This window comes from Falco rusticolus, chromosome 1, assembly GCF_015220075.1.
Source record: "Falco rusticolus isolate bFalRus1 chromosome 1, bFalRus1.pri, whole genome shotgun sequence".
Taxonomy (NCBI): domain Eukaryota; kingdom Metazoa; phylum Chordata; class Aves; order Falconiformes; family Falconidae; genus Falco; species Falco rusticolus.
The window spans coordinates 31,097,933-31,116,717 of record NC_051187.1 but is presented as its reverse complement, the minus strand read 5'-3'; the positions used below and the strand labels follow the sequence as shown (position 1 = coordinate 31,116,717).

General features: G+C 42.1%; 1 protein-coding gene across 1 annotated transcript; it reads left to right on the top strand.

Annotated features, from left to right (window-relative positions):
• The first annotated feature begins 3,281 nt into the window (after positions 1 to 3,281).
• ANAPC5 (anaphase promoting complex subunit 5) lies at positions 3,282 to 18,363 on the top strand. The gene is made up of 17 exons (XM_037375448.1): positions 3,282 to 3,568; positions 3,660 to 3,739; positions 4,972 to 5,081; positions 5,480 to 5,675; positions 6,873 to 6,939; positions 8,687 to 8,788; positions 9,927 to 10,117; positions 11,060 to 11,141; positions 11,889 to 11,978; positions 12,926 to 13,107; positions 13,585 to 13,720; positions 13,969 to 14,043; positions 14,824 to 14,945; positions 16,096 to 16,203; positions 16,725 to 16,872; positions 17,468 to 17,630; positions 18,031 to 18,363. The coding sequence occupies exons 1-17, from the start codon at positions 3,365 to 3,367 to the stop codon at positions 18,243 to 18,245; spliced, it is 2,271 nt and encodes a 756-aa protein (XP_037231345.1). The 5' UTR covers positions 3,282 to 3,364; the 3' UTR covers positions 18,246 to 18,363.
• The last annotated feature ends 422 nt before the right edge of the window (positions 18,364 to 18,785 follow it).

The window sequence follows — 18,785 nt, the reverse complement described above, 5'->3', positions numbered from 1 at the left end:
CAGGCGGGGCCCGGCTCGGGGTCTGGCGGCCGGCGGCGGCCGGGGGTCCAGGCGCCTCAGCGTACAAACAGGGGGGTGTCCGGGAGAGAATTAAAAGCCTCGGTGCTGTAGGGAAGAGGCCAAAGTGCTGATTATTCGACCAAGCCCTTCCGCAATAATCTTTAAATAACAGAAAATGGGGTTTGTTACTTAAAAATCCAGTTCCAGCTAGCTTCTAGAGGCCGTTGGTACTTTCTCTACACTGTGAATGGGAGATAGATATATATATATAAACCATAATAATCATAGGTTGTAAGAACTGAAAGCTTTAAACCAGAAGATTACATTAAAGAAACCCCAACAATACAAATCCAGCCAAGTCCTCAGGAAAGCTTTCCCTGAGAGCCCCCAGAACAAAGGAGACCTTTGCCAGAAAGAGCAACGAACAAAAGCTGCTGAAAATAAATTTTGACCACAAATCAAATTTACCCATAAGAAAGGTTGCTTTTTGTACAATACCAAATTGTACATGTAGTTTTGTCCGTAGTCTTACGTTAAATTACATTGCAATCTTAACAGGTTTCTGTAGGAAGGGTCTGTTTTTGGAGCAAGTTCGATACAAGAACTGAGTGAAAAAAATAAATAATTGGCATGTAATTGCCACGAGAATGGCACAGACTGGACAGCTTTAGCATCAAGAGCGGAATCTTTGCGCAGCCCAACTTTTGGATTTGCACTGACACCATACCTTAATTCAAATCAGGTTATCTCTTTTTGGAAATGCTTATGCTCTTTGAAAAGCTTCTGATATGCTGTGAACTTTTACACATTATTTAATAAAAAATGTCTCCCCCCCCCCCCCCCAATAATAGCTCGCAATTTTAGTCAAAGCAATGAAAAGATCAGACAAAGACCTTGTGAATACCATGTTGGAACAGGCAAGCAGCACATTTCTCACATTTCTCATGCAAGAGGTTGCTTTAAGACACCTTAAGAAATAACAGTGCAGTCTGGTTTTTAAAAACTTATGTGTCACCTAAACTCTGCCCATCCAGAGTCACCCTTGAAATACCAAATTGTACACATAGTTTTGTCAGTAGTCTTACATTAAAGCATGGGAGCTCCTTGTGCAGTCACTGTACGTGGGGTAAAATCTCTGTCCAACAAATGAGCCAAACTGAGAAAAAGCAATTTTTCCTTTAGCTCTACTAAGGACTTGCCAACAAGAAATCCTCCCAAACACAGATGTTTTAGGGAGTAACGTGGGCCTGACAGAGCTGAGATCTGGTGACTGCTGGCAGCTGCAGTTGACACTCCCACCTTCATTTGGGCAGATCTTGATGAATCACATTCTAACATGTGATTTGAGATCACTTTTAATGCTTTAAGGTGTCTAAATTGTAACCAGATTGTTACCAAGCCTAACATAGAATATTTTTAAACAAAGGTCTTTAACTCCTCCAGCTACTCTGTAGCTGAAAAGTAGCATTTGCAGAAGATCTATTAATAAGACTTGCCCTCACTGACCCTTCTGGACTCTACCAAAGAAGCATTAAAAGATTTAAATCTATTAATGCTAGATGTCCCATTTACTTCTGCCATGAAATAACAAGTGATGATGACTCTGCAGCTCAGTAATCCCCCAAGGTTCTACACACCACGAGAAAGCGAGGTAGAGAAGCGATTCTTACCAGGAATATTCATTTAATGTAACAATTTGCAAAATGTTATAGTAAAGTTAAAAAAAAAAAAGTTAATTGCTGAGCCTTATTTGGGAATTTTTGAATGGATATTAATACCTATAGGAACAATCATTATAGTATTCACTTTTTAAACCAGATACACAGTGCTTTGAAATTACCTTTGAGAAGGTTTTCAGGTTACGGAGGCTCGGTTTGATAGATTCAGTGTTGTGTGAAAACGCAGGGATCCCCAAATGCAGACGGTAGTTGTTTCACACTTTGTAAGCTCAGGCCTCAGTTACTGAGGGGCTTCAGCCTATTTTAGGTAAGATAAAAGACGAGTTTTTGAATTGCATTACCTAATCTTGAATTGAATCTCTTGCTGCTTATTTGGAGGGCTGCTTTTTAGGTGTGCAAGTTTATGTAAATGTGCTTAAAAAGCTTATTGTAAATGTTCTCAGTACCTCAGAGGGGTGGATTGCCAGCAGCATTCCCGTGTTGGCTTCAGAGTGGAACACAGGGACAGGACAGCCAGATGTGTCATTTCCTCCTTCCTCCCAACTTCTGCAGATGCTGGTTGCAGCCCGGCCTTTGCCTCACACACCCCGCCTCCTCCCCGCCAAGCCGCTCCACCCGTTCAGTGTTTCCACCCAAGCCGTCATACTTACATTGTCAGGAAACATCGGTAAATTGACCTTTATAAGATAATCACTGTAGTTATTTCCCAGGTTTTACATTCAGCTACCGTTCAATGAGTATTATTAGTTCATTGAGGGCTAGGAAGGTGTCATTAATTATGCCAGCAACAACTAACTACAATGTTAAGTTTCTGAAATGTAAATGTATTTTAGAAAATTACTCCATGCTTGATTTGCCTCCTCCTCCTCTCGCCACCCCCAGGCATGAATCAGGAACAGCTCAACTGAAATCCCTGGGGACATGCAGATGTATGATAATACGGAGTTTTGTTTTGCTCTCACTTACAAAAATGAGAACTATTATAATAATTGGAGCATTTTCTTTGGGAACATGAGGCTCTAATGAAGTCCTTTAACAAATTATTGAGAAAATAAAAACCTATGTGTGGAAGGAAATATCTTTACTGCATCGCAGTTAATTTGCAAGACACCCCATGGAACAGGAGTGATGTCACTCTGTGGTGGTCTCCAGCTGCGCCAAGCAAGTGCTGGCATCGGAGCACAGATCAGCCTCCCCATATGGCTCTGTGCATCCCGCCATGGCCTCCCCCACAGCAGAGAAACGCCGTGGGCTCTCAGCGTGGCTGTCCTCACCGGTACACGTGGGGCCGAGTCACCTGGGATGGCACTGGTGGCCATCAGGCCTTCCTCGAGGCCCACAAAGGGTCGCGGGGACCTCGTGGGGTCACAGTTCGGGTGCTGGCCCTGCCGACCCCACAGGCCGCGGCGGGAGCGGCGTGCAGCCCCATACCAAAGGGCAAGGCGTGATCCACCACCAGGCCGGGGGTGATAACGTGCCGCCGCCCTCCCGCTTCCAGCCCCCGGAACCTTTTCTCCGCGGGACGTCTGCCCCGGGCTCGGTGCGCCAGCCGGCCCCGCAGCGGCGGCGCACAGCTCCACCTCTGATTGGCCGCGGCGCGGCCCGCGTGGTGGCGGTGGTGATTGGTCGGCGGTCGAGGCGGGTCTCCCGGGCGGCGGGCGGCTCGGCCGCGGCCTGCCGCCGCCATGGCGAGCGTGCATGAGAGCCTCTACTTCAACCCCATGATGACCAACGGCGTGGTGCATGCCAACGTCTTCGGCATCAAGGACTGGGTCACCCCCTACAAGATGGCGCTGCTGGTGCTTCTGAGCGAGCTGGGCCGCGCCGGCGCGCAGCTCGGCCTGCTGGAACGGCGGCGGCTCAACCGGCTGCTGCTGCCGCTGCTGCAGGTCCGGGCCTGGCCCTGAGGCGGGGGGGGAGGGCGATGCCGAGGAGCCGCTTGCGTGGTGACCTGCCGCGACTTGTCGCTCTCCTCCCCAGGGCCCTGACATGCCGCTGTCGCGACTGCGCAAGGCCATCGAGGAGTCCTGCCCGCACCTGGCCAGTTCCGTGCACATCAGGTGGGCTCCGGGGCCGCCCTCGGAAACCCCTTAAACCGGGTGCCTGCGATCGGGGTGTCGGGTCGGGGGTGGGGGGCAGCTGAGGGCCCCCGCGGCGGAGGGAGGCACGAAGTTGCAGTGAGCCAGGCTTCCCTGCTGCTGGAGGCGAAGAAACTGCAGTCCCTTCCCGCTGGTGGCTTCTGTATTCTGCGTCAGAAACATGAGAACACCGCCGCTACAACCCGTTTTTCAGTGAAAGATGATGAAGCCGTTAAGTGCATGCTCTGTGTTATCTATATCTACTCTCAGTTCTATTAAGTGCTCTGAGATGTGTTAAATGTATAGTTTAAAAAGTCAGGCTTTTGGAGTAAAAATGTATTTCTACAGTTTTCTTAGTTCTAAAGTTCTAAAAGGCACACAAACGGAACATCAAAGCTGTCTGTTTTAAAGTTGCTGTGATACAGGGGGTCTGTGTAATAAGTAACTAAGGGTAATTTGCTGATCAAATGGGGTTTTAACAAAAGGAATGATCTTGCTGCAACAGATTTGAGAACATTCTGTCTGGCGAGAAAAGATTTAACCATGAGGTTGCAAGATGTACTTTCTCAAGGCAAATGTTAAACCGTAATCTCATGTTACTATGACAACTTTTGTCTTTGTTTAGACCTTAGTGTAAAAATAGATTAGTTTTGTAATATACAGCTTCTTGCTACGGGACTGAGAGCATAACTGTTTGCTTAAACTGGTCTTGAAGCTGAGGATAAAAGGGCTGTTACTTGTCGGAATTTGCGAGCCTGGATGGAGCTGCGACTCCCCGGCCACCCAGCGTGCTGTTTTTGCTTTCCTGCCTTAATAAATACTTAGTGAATTTATTTTGGACTCTAGTTATTTCAATTCAACTATAACAATCTGTTTCGATATTAGCTTACTCGCTAAACAGCAACAGTTTTAAAAATCAGTCTATATTGGGTTCCTAATTGCTTTGTTAAAAGAACAACAATCTTTTCTAATTGTTTCCTTTATTAAAAGAGCTGTTTAAAAAGGAAAAAACCCCACCCAAACTTGATTATTATTTGTCTCAATATTTGATATGCTTTGATTTGGCTCATGAATATAAAAACCTTCTGGGCCTAATGAATTAGCTACGGCTTGTTTCTGTTTGTTTTTACTCATATATACCTGAAATAGAAAAAAAAATAGTTTGATGCGTATTATTAATATCCTAAAAAAAGTGGTTTTCTTTCCCTGTTTAGGCTGAAACTTATGGCAGAAGGAGAACTGAAAGACATGGAGCAATTTTTTGATGACCTTTCAGATTCATTTACAGGGACAGAGCCAGAAGTTCATAAAACAAGTGTAGTAGGTAACTAATTGTTATTCATAAGCTATATTTGGTGTGATGTCTGTCATTGGTGTAATTCATTCAGCTTTTGTTTTTCTTTTTGGAGAGTTGTAAAGATTACATAGCATGATTTTTGACTTACTCAGATGTTTCATATTAACTAATAACTTTGCATATTGTGTAGTTCTTCCTGATCTTAATTTTTTTTTCTGTGATCCAATAGTCCATGAGATTTGCCACTAAATTAATACCAGATTTACACTCCATGAAGTTGAGTTTTATGAATTGGTAGGCTGAGATGAGACAATAAAGGGAAATTAAATAATGCAATTTAAGCTTCAGGTTATTATGATTTCTAGTCTCCTCTCTGAAACAGCAGCCTTACAGACAGTTGTTGTAACAGATGTTTTCATTTGCAGGTCTGTTTCTGCGCCATATGATCTTGGCATACAATAAGCTTTCCTTTAGTCAGGTCTATAAACTTTACACTGCACTTCAGCAGTACTTTCAAAACGATGAGAAGAAAAATGGAATTGATGAGAATGATATGGAACTGACAAATACAGAGGAACTGGAGGGGAAAATGGAGAAAGAAGAACTTGATGTACCTTTAAGGTGATATATTAATATTAAAGTCTTTCCCACTTAAGAGAATTGGTCTTATTTTAGATTACGTCTGTACACATCAGAGTAAACTTAAGCTTTTTCCAGCCCAATGTGCTATTCCTGTTAAACCTTCCAAACTCCACGAATGCTCATCTAGGCCCTGAGCGTGTCCTGTCATTAACTTCAGCTGCGGTGTAGAGACGTAGTGTACTATAATTTCGTGTATTTTTTTAAAACCTCACGCACCCTGGCAGAGCTGGGTGGCCTCTCCGTTTCCTTGGTGCCACCATGTGGTAACACTTGTAAATTGTAAGGGTTCTGCTCAGTGTCTCCTGGAAGATGGCAGTACCATTCTCACGCTCACGGAAGGAATCACAGGCTAAAGGCCAGTTTCCTTCTGCACAGCCCACTGCTGAACGACTTCTCTGGGTGTGCTAAAGCTGTTGGCGAGGTCACTTTAGCTTCCACCAAGGAAAGATTGCCCGCTAAGAAAAAGTTAAGCTTGATGGTTTTGGTTTCTCTTTTCACCCTTCTCCAAATAAAAGAACTCGTGTCTTTTTTTATGTAAAAATGAGAAGCGAATATTGAGACTTTTCACCTGCTAAAGGAGTGCTCCACTAAGAATAATCCTAAAAGCATTTTGTGTATCTATATATTTAAAATGTACTTTCTAAACTGTCTTTATATAAACTTGTGTGTGTGCATGCTTTGCTATGGCATGAGTCAGTTCACAGCTTTTGGAGTCTGGCTGTGTGCTATAGTCTTTCCGTGGAATAAATTTCTATCTGCTCTTGCAGAACAGCTGTTTTCTGGAGTGATGTATGTGGCCAAAGTGCCAGTTCATTTCACTGTGACTATCTTCAGAAGAAAGGAAAAACTGAGCAAAGCCATTTGATTATGTCAACCCCAAATCTTCTGTCTGCAGTTTTCCTCTGGGTTTTCACGTGTATTTAGTGTAACATTCATATTGACTGATCTCTGCAGGTTGAAGATTACAACCAAACTGTATGAAATCATTCGGATTGCTAACTTCGAAGTAGTAGATTTTATTCTTCATTTAGAGTTTTCTCCTTCTAGTTTCCTTTCATGCTTTGAGCAATAATATCTCTTAAAAATTTATAAAGCAAAAGTGTGGTGTCTGATAAAATGTCTTTCCTTGTATTCTGTTTTATTACCCTTGTTTCTAACCAGAGTGCTTCTTATCAGGGAAGAAGAGATATCTTGCAGTGGGCCTCTTTCCCAGAAACAAGCAGAGTATTTTCTTTCTCAGCAGGTATGTTAATTCTGAATAAAGTTGAGTAAATGGACCATAACATGAATTTCACTTTCAGTTTTATCCGCAGTGATAGGCGTGATGTTTTCTTAGATCTGCTGAAGATTTGTTGATACCTTGCATGTAGTTTCTCAGTATGAGCTCTTGGGGCTAGAAGTGTTTTATCTAGACATGTACACCACATGATGGTATTTGATTCAGAGAAAGTCGCTTCTGTTCTGACTACTCACCTCAGATTTGATGTCTGTGAAATGTGCAGTTTTGTTGATTATTCCAGCTGGTAAATACAAAATGGGGCAGAAATACACACGAGCACAAATGTCAGTAAACGCACTGCGTGCTTATAATGGCTTGCTAAAAAAATAAAATATGTATAATGCGTGATGTTTCATAAACATTTCAAAAGTAACTTTTCAGTGCCATAGGTTCCTTACTCTTAGGGGTTGTTGAATCCAGTAGTCTGATCATGGCTAGGCTCCTGCAGCTCCGTGACCCTGGGTGCAATCAGCGTTGAGGCTGAGCATGCTGTCTGTTATCCTGTTCCCCTCTGGCTGATGAGGATGAAGGTCCACTAGCATGAAATATATGCACACGTACGCTCTCACGTGAGCTGCTCTCTCTCTTGATTCCACCAGTAACTAGGCTGATATGCTCAGTTTCTAGTTACTGTCAAGTAACTAGCCCCTGGATTGTCTTGTCTCTAGTTGCCTCCAGCAGAAAGATGTGACACATGTGAGACACTTACAAGTGCATCTCTCAGTTGACCCAGTGGCCCCACAGTCTCTCTCCATCCGTTGACTTGGGACCTCCTGGTTGCCCTGAACTTCATCCAGTTGTCTCGTTCAGAGAAATGTACCAGGCCCAGTCCTATGGCTGTTTCAATACTTGGCTCTCAAGCTGCTTATCCTGCTCTCTGCCTAGTCCAGCCTCATGCTCGCCCACAGCCACACATACCCTCTCTCCAGCGCAGAGCTGTGCTCCCCCCTGCAGTCGCTAGCATGACAGGCACGTGGACCTCAGTGATCTAGCTCCAGCTGCTGGCACTTCAACCTCCATAAACGTGTGCATGGAGAGTAGGGGAGCCCTTATACAGGAGCAGAGTTAGAAATGGGTTTGAACGAGAAGACAAGACAGACCGCAGTGGTCTGACGCAACATATGGATTTTAACTGCGCTGATGTTATACTGTGTGTTTTAGCTGGTGTGATTTAGGTAGAGGATCTGTTACTGGTGTGTATAAATTTTTTTCCCCTCCTAATTAGAATATGGTGGAGGAATTGGGATGTTCCGGAGGGTTCTGAATTTTGAAGTCTATTATTCAGTAATACTTATTCTAGTAACTAGATCATTGTAATGTTTTATGAATTGATCTACTTGCCGAAGCAAACTATGAATTTACTTTTATTTCGTTTCCCGATTTCTTTATTTTTTTTTTTTTAGAAGATACTGGTAATTCCAGTGAGCAATCCGTTGTGGTAGTTCTTCAAAGAGAAACTTGAACAGAATTTTTTAAGTACCTTGAAAAGAGTCCTTTGAATAAGCTTTTATTTTACATGGTCTCTCTGATCTCTGGAAAGTGAATGCTATAATGTAGCATAGAACAGAACTGCCACTGCAGAGCTACAAAGTCTTCTTTAATATTCTTTCCAAGCAGATAACAAACTGACAAGTATGTATCAAAATACATTTGTAACCCTCCAGACTGAGTTACTTAGTATCTTACTTTTAATTTTCAACTTTTATTCCAGGCTTCTTTATTAAAGAATGATGAAACAAAGGCTCTTACTCCAGCATCTTTACAAAAGGAATTGAACAATTTGTTAAAATTTAATCCAGACTTTGCTGAAGCAGTAAGTATCTGTTTCTTCATCCAAAATCGTTGTAAGGGGATTTCTTATCTCTAGGATGGGATTATTTGGGAGTAATTTATTCTATATTGAAATATAAGCCAATGATAAGAATGTGAGCAAGTTGCATGTAAATGCTTAGTAATTGAGACTGAAACTCCTTAAGGTACAGAAACCTTAATTAAGCTAAGTACTTCACCACATGTCTAGCTTTATGCACAGATATAATCCTCTTAATTTTGGTGAGACTATGTGAGTGCATTCTTGTTGAACTAAATCTAAAACTTACTTCTTTTTACATCTTTCCCTAAAAAATTTCAGGCCTCATACTCCCATAGTTTAAAAATCAGTAATAAGTGCAATATCTGTTGATTTTGCTTGCCTTACTTCTGGTGCTTAATAGCAATTTATACTGAAAACAATAGACAACTCCCGTGGAGAGTTGTTTCCAGACCTGTGCTGAGAACATTTGCTTTGTCCCTTGACAACTTATTCTTGAGCAAGTTCCATGAGTTCCCAGTGAACTCTTTCCTGCTGTATTTTCTAACTCTTCCTCCCAGTAGCCCTGGCTTGAGGCAGACAGGGTTTTCCTTGCTCCCATTTGGAGACATATCCTTGAAAGGGCTGCCATAGCAGGGGGTGGACTTCACAACTCCAGAAGTCCCCTCCAGTATTCTGTTTGGCTGACATAAAGGGTTGTGCTGCCCAGGTCTCACTGGAAGAAGAAAATACATAGTTTTACTATCTCCCTTCTATCTGTATGGCATTTGGATGCAGTGCTTGTGCTTCTGAGTATCTCCCTGGGTGCAGATGCAGTCCGTTCCCCATTCCCTTAGCACATAAATACAGGGATTCTGCTTATGTGGATATCTCAGGCTGGGTGGGATAATTCTGATGGCCAGATCTTGGCCTATGGGACATTTGGAAGATCCTGTTAGGGAAAACAATCAGTTTTATCCGAGACTTACAGAATTTCTGCACAGGTAGTATCAGTATTGCTGCAACTTCTGATCAAGCGCTTTCCTGGCCATGCAGTATTTGACAGTTGCACTTGTTGGGCAACCTTTACATAGTAATTATAAACAAAATCTGTGTTTTAATAGTTCTGTATAGTTAAAGCTGATTTTGCTTCAATTTTTAGCATTATTTAAGCTACTTAAACAGTCTCAGAGTGCAAGATGTCTTCAGTTCAACACACAGCCTCCTTCATTATTTTGACCGTTTAATTCTCACTGGAGCAGAAAGCAAAAGCAACGGGGATGAAGGTTACGGTCGGAGTTTGAGATACGCTGCTCTGAACCTAGCTGCACTGCACTGTCGGTTTGGCCATTAGTAAGTTAATATATTGTGACACACAACTAAAATTCATCTTAGGGCACCTCGTAAATGCTGATAGGTAGACCTTTTGTTAATTCTGAAAATCTGTTCAGGAGAAGAAAGGACTTTGTCTAATTTAATAATGGCTGTAGTTGGGTTGGAATTTTCTTGGAATCTTGATTTGTTTTGGTTTGGTTTTATTTTGACATTTATTTAGTTTCCATAATAACTGAGCTATCTACAGTAGGGTAAGAGTTGACTTTGTCTGTGCCCAGTTGCAACTGTTTCCTAGGTACTTAAGTTTTCAACTGCTACATTTCTGTGACCTCAGAAAGGTCAGTGGATGCAAATGCCTTGTTTCAGCTATGTTCTCAAGAAAGTGTGGTTGGTTTTCTGTTAACATGCAAATCAGCATATTGTTGATGATCTGAAAAGAGAATAATAATAATAATAATAAAAAAGCTATCTGAGCTTTTTTAATTGGAAAATGCCATAGGGGTGGGTGTTACTCTGTCAATAAAGCTGGCTTACCCTTCTCCATCTATGATTTGCGTTTATTGACTGCTGCCTGGATGCATCATGTAAAAGGCCTGGAGATGGGAAGGCTATTTGCAAAACTGAGAGCAGCAACATTTTCTACACAGGCAGCTGCTTAATGTTGCCCCCGTTCAAACAAGAACTTGGCACATTGGCACAGACAGGGTTTGAAAGCCTGCTTAGGGGTTACAGTTGCATTTTTGTATTGGCTTGCAGAGGCTGTCTGGCTTATTATCCTCAAGGCTAGGATAGATTGCTGAAGTGCTAGGAAGAAAGTACAGGCTTTCTTAGCAGCCTATTATGTCAGTTGTCTTCCCAGTGCAATGTGCATAATTTAGATCAATATTCCTCTGTATTGTAATGCTGTATTTGAAGCACTGTGGGAATACTGATGTGTTCTCCCTTTTTGTTTGCTGATAGCCAACAGGCTGAACTTGCACTTCAGGAAGCCATCCGAATTGCACAGGAGTCTAATGACCATGTTTGCCTGCAGCACTGCCTGGTAAGATAGCTGTGCTGGGGGGAGGTTAAGTCACCTTTGTCTCTGCTATCTGAGCCTTGGCTCAGTGAACTGTTGCAGAACTACTCTTACAGTAGTATCTCATCAAATGCCTCAGTAATTTAAATATGACTGTCTGGCCGGTGGGTCAACAGAGCAAAGAACTGTAGGGAAATCACAGGATGGTGTTGTGGCAATTTAGGATTGCTTTCTTTAACAGGAGGTGTGATCCCAGAGTACTGAGATCGCAGTGCTAAGCTCGAAGTTTAGTCTTACATGTTTTCAAGAGACAAAGTATTTCATAAACTTCTTCCTTATTGTCTGCTGGATTCTCAATGAGTAATCAGCTTTCTTTTGAGCAAACATAAAGGAAGGAGGAGAGACTTAATTTCTCTGTATTTTATTAATTTTATTAATTTTATTAGCATTATTGGTGTAACGAATTGCCATCAATGGTGTCAACTCCTGAGATGCTGCTTCCCACAGTTAACTGTATAATGGGGTTTCTGTGCATTACCCTGAACCTCCGGCGCTGACTGCTGTCAAGCCCGTGTCCCAGCCTAGCTGCACTCTTGATATATTTTGCTGTGCAGCATTTAATATAAGTTTCCTTAGTGTCAGATTAATTCTGAAGAGTGGCTTGTATTTCCAGTGAGTTTTTGTGCATTCTCTGCAAAAAGTAAGAGAAGTTAAAAGTGCTGCAGCCATCACCTGTTTACAGTGAGATTTTTAACTTTTGTTCCTTGCTAGAGCTGGCTGTACATCTTGGAGCAGAAGATATTTGATAGCTGTGTTCTGCTGGAGCACTCTGTCAACAAATCTTTACATTTTGGTTTGCCAGTAAGTCCATTTCATATATCCTTAACCTTACTCTAGGACAAACACGTGTGGCAAGTGGAGCATGCATGGCAGGGTATTGGGTTTTGTGACTGGATCGTTCAAAACTTGTAAGTGAATTTAAACAAATCTGTTTTAACACTCCAAAATCTAGTGATTTCTATGATTTTTATTCTTTACATTAACAAACCAGAGTTCAGGTGCTTTAATGCCAGTGCACTATTGCAAGGCTCACTGGTTTTCCTTCTAACTTGCTCATTTTTCAGGCAGAAGACCTCTCTGTGGCAACTGCCCTGGCCCCGGGCACTGTTTCGGCCTTAGGCCTGCAGCACAATCTGCTGGTGCTCAGGGGAGGTTCTTAGGCCTCCGCTTCCGTGAAACTCAGGGCTGATGCCTCTGGCAGGGCTTTGAACACATTTACTTGTACGGCTCGGTCCCGGCTGTGAAATTTTGCAAGGCAGCCCTTCCCTTCGATAGTTTTGTGCCCTGAGTCTGTTGGCTGTCACTGTTTAGTTCTGTCTTCCCAAAGACCTGCAGTCTCTTTAAGAGAATTGCTCTAAAAGGAATGAAGCGGCTGATACTGGGAGATGAGAGCAGGCTTGGCCACTTGGTGGGGAAAGGGAGGGAAGGCTCTGTGTTTTCACAGCTGTTTCATCATTGGAGAAATCCAGGTACAAGTTGTATCATCATCCTCTTCAAGGCTCCTGTGTGGGGGAGTGGAAATTACCTTTCTCATCTAACAAAATGGCATTCATATATGTGTGGGTGTGCATAAGTGGGTATTTAAAGAAATGCCTGGAGCAGTGTTCCTTTGTGCTGAATAACATCGTGTCTTTTTCTTTGGGATTTTTTTCTTGGTTTAGGACTTTTGCTCCGGTGTAATTTGCATGTGTAGTGTACTCTGTTGTCTTTCAATGCTGTCAGTATTTTTTTTTTTCCCTTCTTCCCAGTACCTTGCTTCCCTGGGAATACAGTCCTTGGTTCAGCAAAGAGCTTTTGCAGGAAAGGCTGCCAACAGACTAATGGATGCCTTAAAAGATTCTGATCTGTTGCACTGGAAACACAGCTTGTCAGAGCTTATTGATATTAGTATAGCTCAGAAGACTGCCATTTGGAGATTATACGGCCACAGGTATTTTGTTTCTTTTGAACTCTTAGGTTAGCTCACTGTTCTTGTTAGCACATAATGCATTTTGAGTTATTTATATAGGTGTAACAAGTGACTGTGTCTCTCCAGTGTACTAAAATAAAGCAATCAGACTGATTCATCCAGGCTGAGTGCAATTGTTTCCATTCTCTTGTGTTCCTTTAAAACTCATACTGGAGAAGAGATTGACTTTCCATTTAGTAGGGGCAAAGAAGATGCTAAGTTTTTCCTGTGCCCTCATTCTCAGCATCTCTGTGCTTAGACTGTGAGCAGCTTTCAGCATGTCGTGCTTGACGTGCCTGCACAGTCCAGAGTTCCTGGATAGCAGTTGTTTTACAAGTTTTCGTTCTCCCACAGGCCCCAGCTTACCAGAAAACGTAGGCTGTTGTCATAAAAAGACAATAGATTAAAAATGGTTGTTTTGTATTGCTTGAAAGTTAAACGATGTTTCTCTTGCACAAGCACTATGGCACTTCAACAAGCCCAAACGTTGCTGAGCATGAACAGTCTGGAGGCCGTGAACGTGGGCGTTCAGCAGAATAACACAGAGTCCTTTGCCGTCGTGTTGTGTCACCTGGCTGAGCTACATGCAGAGCAGGTGAGTTTTATGGTTAGCGGCACAAAATGTCATTTGGCTGGGAGGATGCGTGGGTGTTATTGACAGAGAGCGCGAGACTTGACTCGTGTTTTGTTCTGCCTTTAATGTCTGCGTTGGGGGCGAAGGCAATACAGCATTTTTGCTCAGCAGGTTCTTCCCGTGAAGGTTGTGTTGAAATCAAGGGGAGTGGTGCTTGCCTTGGCGTACACTGATCAGACACTAATCAGAGGGGTGGTTTTGTGTTGCAGGGATACTTTGCAGCTGCTTCTGAAATACTGAAACACCTAGAGGAAAGATTCCCTCCCAACAGTCAGCATGCACAGGTAGAATATTTGTAATTTAGCCTGTAGACTATTATACAGTAAGATCTGAATTCCATTGCATCTGAGTTCTTCCCTCTGTATGCCTTGGGCTACATGTTTGCTAATTTCACTTGGCTCATGGCCTCACCGAAGCTGTACACCATAAACTTTCCTATAAAAGCATGAAAAAGATGCCTCTGCTGTTTTAAGGCTGGTGAGACCTTTCTTTCACCATAGCCTCCTAAGAAAAGGCTGTTTAAATAAAAATGTCATTGACAGAGGAATATAAATCTCCCTCGTGAGCACATACAGGAATTAAATGCTCTGCGTTGATTTGGAGCTTCAAAGTTCTGTTTAATTAGTGCTACTTACTCTGATATATTACAATCCAGAAATAACTGAAATAGGCCAGTTTTTGTGTCACTCTGGGAAACACATGAACACATGAGTCTGTGAGGCAGTATTTACACTGACGTGTCCAAAGTTCTGTTAAATATCGTTTGGTCCTTTTCACTCCAGAACAACTTTACTGTTTCAAAGCATTAGTAATGATTTAAAAGAGCTTTTTTACTTCAAATGCAGTAAAATAGGTGAGCTTTGGTATTGAAACATCAATCAAGACCTGAGCATTTCCGTTGAGGACAGTAATTTAGTAAATTAGTAAATCCAGTAATTGGACAGTGGAGTTAATTGTGTCTAGACATAAATATCCACAGGGGAAATAGAAAGTAAGTTTAACTTAGGATTGGAAAATGAGCAGGCACTGCTTCTAAAACGTGTTCCTGGATGCTCTTTGTCTAGCTTTGGATGCTGTTTGATCAGAAAATACAGTTTGAGAGAGCCATGAATGATGGCAGATACCATATAGCAGATTCTCTCGTAGCAGGAATTACAGCACTGAACAGCATTGAAGGCGTATACAGGTAAGAAATCATTCATCTGCACACACTTGCAGGTGTGGCCCACGAAGATAATGAAAAATTTAGTGGAATGATTGCTGGCAGTCACGTGTGCTTACATGTTCTTCCCTTTCCAGAACTGATTACAGTCCCGTTGTCTAACCTGTGGTGCTTATTCCATTAGTGTATGTCCTGCAGCAATAATTTCTAGTTGTTTTCTCTGGACATTTTAAGAACTGGAATAGCGCTGCTGAAGTTGCTGTTAACTCTAGAGCTGTAGATCTGTTGTGAGAACACAAAATACTTCTTCAAAATCTGCTGTACTGAAACCCAAGCCTAAAGCAGGATTTTATGTCAGGTAGCTAGGGATCTCAGCCTGGTCTGAGCTTCAGTGTCTTCATCTGTGTCCTGGTTTCTGCATCTACAAAATAGAACAATATGATTTTTCTCTCACCTTAATGGGTTCTTGTTTCTAAATGAGAATGACACATTAGAAATAGGTAGGGTTAAAACTTATTTGGTGAGTGTGAGAAACGACTTACTGTTAAAAGCAATTTCTTGTTGATTTTCAATGAGGCAAAACACCTAAAACCACAGCCAACGCCAGCAAGCCGGAAGAACAGTATTCAAGCTGTGGGACCTGATGCTTGTCCTTCTGGAATTGGACTATTTGTGATTTCCCTGGTCTTTAAATATTCTGCTCAGTGTCTGGGTTTGGGGCATTTGTACACATTCCCTGCTGCTGGGTATTTGTTTCTTATTTCCCTGTTCTCGTTCCTTCCCTGTTGCTTCAAATCCATTTATTAGCTCAAGCCAATTTTGGCTACTTTACCTCATATCTGTTTTTCTTACAAATAATTACTTGTGCTTTCTGGCTTGCATGACCTGCCACTTCTGCTGCCTGTTTGGCCTTTGGTTTTGGCAATCCCTGTTTTCTATCTAAAGCTGTTTTATGAGTTTGATCCTTTCTGCCTGTGAGTTGTCCAGTTGGAATCAGAAGTAGCTGGTTTTCCCCCTGCTGGTGTCTATAGAGTGTGTATACTTTGTCAGAATGCCATCCTGGAGTTACAAGAAAGAGGTCACAAAACAGAGACCTATTTTGCTGTGTTCTGAAGAGCAGAATTGTATCTAAAATAAAAATACGATCAGTGATGTTTTCTCTCTACCATGGCAGAAAAGCCATTGTATTGAAAGCCCAAAATCAGATGTCAGAGGCACACAAACTTTTGCAGAAATTGTTGATCCACTGCCAGAAAATCAAGAACACCGAGATGGTGATTAGGTAAGAATGTTTGATTTTCAGAGTATTGAAGCCACTTTGCAGTGATTAGAATCAGCCATTTCCATTTGTCTGTGTTCAGACTTCACTAGTCCTCAGATTACCTACTGTGATCTTGAGATTACAAAATAATTTCATTTATTGATCATGATATGGAGGAATCTGCAAAATATTGTGGAATTGAAACCTAGTCATTTTTAGTATGTAAACTAACAGGTAATAATTAAAGTTCTCTGAAGACCTAGGGAAGAAGGAAACACTGCAACCAAAATAAATAGGAAATAGAAGTGCATGTGTGTAGTTGCACCTTTGTGCTAACCTTTGGAGTAGTTACAGTGTCATTTAATCTTTTGTATGTTGGTGGCATCTCCCCTTGAGGGTGTAATTGAAATTTATTGCATATGCAGCAGTATAATTCATAATAAAATCGATACCGTTATAGATGGAATAATTGTTTGGGAAACAAGTGGACATTTTTCATCAGAAGAAAACCGTTTGTAATTCTTTCCCCCTCTTTTGGTTAGCGTGCTGCTGTCAATAGCAGAGCTCTACTGGAGATCTTCGTGTCATACCATAGCGTTGCCAGTCCTGCTGCAGGCTCTGGCCCTTTCTCGAGAGTACAGCCTGCAGTACTTGGCTTCGGAAACGGTGCTAAACTTGGCTTTCTCCCAGGTATGGCTGATGGGTGTTCACACAGGGCTGCAGGGCAGCATTTATTTTGGGGATCTGGATGCTGGTTTTACTCCTGTGAGATATGAGAACACAGCCTTGTTGGAGTTATTGATTCTGAAGAAGTATAGTCTAAATGTAAAATGTTTTTTGAGGAAGTTAATAAAAGTTGAGTTTCGTGTGTATCACTAAGATGTGTAGTTATTGCATATAATTAAGCAGGCAAGGATAAATTTGCCCCGCCTTAATTTCTTCAGTTATTTTTTCTACTAGCATTTTGGCTTTCTAGTAGCACAGTTTGGCGTGTGTTTGAATTAAAAATAATGCTTGTAATGGAGTTCAGTTATGTTGTTTATTCAGAGCTGGCAGGGCTGTGGTTGTCAGCACTGACTGCAGTGGAGAAGCTGTGCCTAATCATTTCAGAGAGCAGCTCGTTTCTACTTTTTGATTTAAACTAAGATTATGGGTAAACAAATTGTGTCCTTGTCTGTAGTGCATTGCGTTATTAGAAACAGACGTGCCTTACGTAGATTTTCTCTGAAAAAGCTGCTCTTACCAGTGGATTCCAGTATTAGACCAGCAAGTGTTTGTCTTTCAGCTGATCCTTGGCATTCCTGAGCAAGCCCTGAACATCCTGCACATGGCGATAGAACCTGTCTTGGCCCACGGAGCTGTCCTCGACAAAGGCCGTGCCATGTTCTTGGTGGCTAAATGTCAGGTGGCTTCTGCAGCTTCCTACACTCCACAAAAGAAGATTGAAGGTAGCGTGAAGAGTAATTCTCCTCGCTGAAACTGCTCACAGAAGTTGAGAAGTGCTAACCAGCATATATGTTGGTGTCCTGCTATGTGATCACTGTTAAAAAAGTTTAAATGATACAGCAGAACGTGTTACCTAGTTACTGGACAGCAAAATTCATTTGGAATTAGTTATTCAACAGATGCGGTGTCTGTAATGGAATCTTGTGTATCCCCATACTTTCACACCCATATTTTGCAGCAAAGGCTGGATAACAGAAACTGAAAGACCATGTTGCTAAGACACAAATTGTTTTGAAACGCTAAAGAATGTATAATTGGGCTCCTTAGAACTGAGCTATATTGCTTGGAGTTGTTATTATAGTGACGTTATCTGAAATATGACTGTCCCCCTTGTTTCCACAGCTTTGGAATCTGCGATCTTGAATCTAAATGAAGCCAAGACTTACTTTGCCAAAGTGGACAGCAAAGAGCAGCTCAGAGACGTTCTCTACTTCCAAGCCCGGCTGTTCCACACCCTAGGCAAGACCCAGGAAAGGAACAAATGTGCCATGTTCTTCCGTCAGTTGCACCAGGAACTGCCGGCACATGGTGTCCCCTTAATCAATGCCTTCAAGTGATGCATGTAAAGATGAGATTTGTTTGTTTTCCTGTTTCTTTACAAATGTCTTTTTATTATAGTCAGTCATCTGTATTTCAAAATAACTGCCAATAAATCATGGTCTTCTATTGAACAAACTTGCATTTTGTTGTTAATGACTTAAGGGAAAACATAGGTTTCCACCCATTTCACTTTTATTCCATACTTGAAATTAAGAATAAGAATTGAATGGGGAAAAGAAAGACTCTTGACTGCATTATAAACACGCTGAGGGGAGTAGCACAGTCACGATTAAGTAATATCTGTTCTTAGCAGTGACATTTTTCAGAATTGATGCTGGGTTTATGAACACTGGGGAACAAAAAACTAGTGGAAAATGTTGGCGAAAGCTCCTTTGTGCTTGTTTTAAGTGGTATGGGATGGGGAGCCTCATTTAAAATGTGTCCTTGCGTTTAACCTGTCTCCAGTCGCTGTTTACTTTGTAGAAACAGATGGTGCTGGCAGAAGGGGGAAAAAAATGGATTCAGTTGGAGAGGTCTAATGGTGCAAAGTCCCAGCC

What these genes read in the sequence shown, in the direction of transcription:
- ANAPC5 (XM_037375448.1), top strand. Translation starts at nt 3,365, where the DNA reads ATGGCGAGCGTGCATGAGAGCCTCTACTTCAACCCCATGATGACCAAC. An exon ending in TCATAAAACAAGTGTAGTAG is followed by an intron (nt 5,082 to 5,479) that starts GTAACTAATTGT and finishes TTTCATTTGCAG; the next exon opens with GTCTGTTTCTGCGCCATATG. An exon ending in CACTGTCGGTTTGGCCATTA is followed by an intron (nt 10,118 to 11,059) that starts GTAAGTTAATAT and finishes GTTTGCTGATAG; the next exon opens with CCAACAGGCTGAACTTGCAC.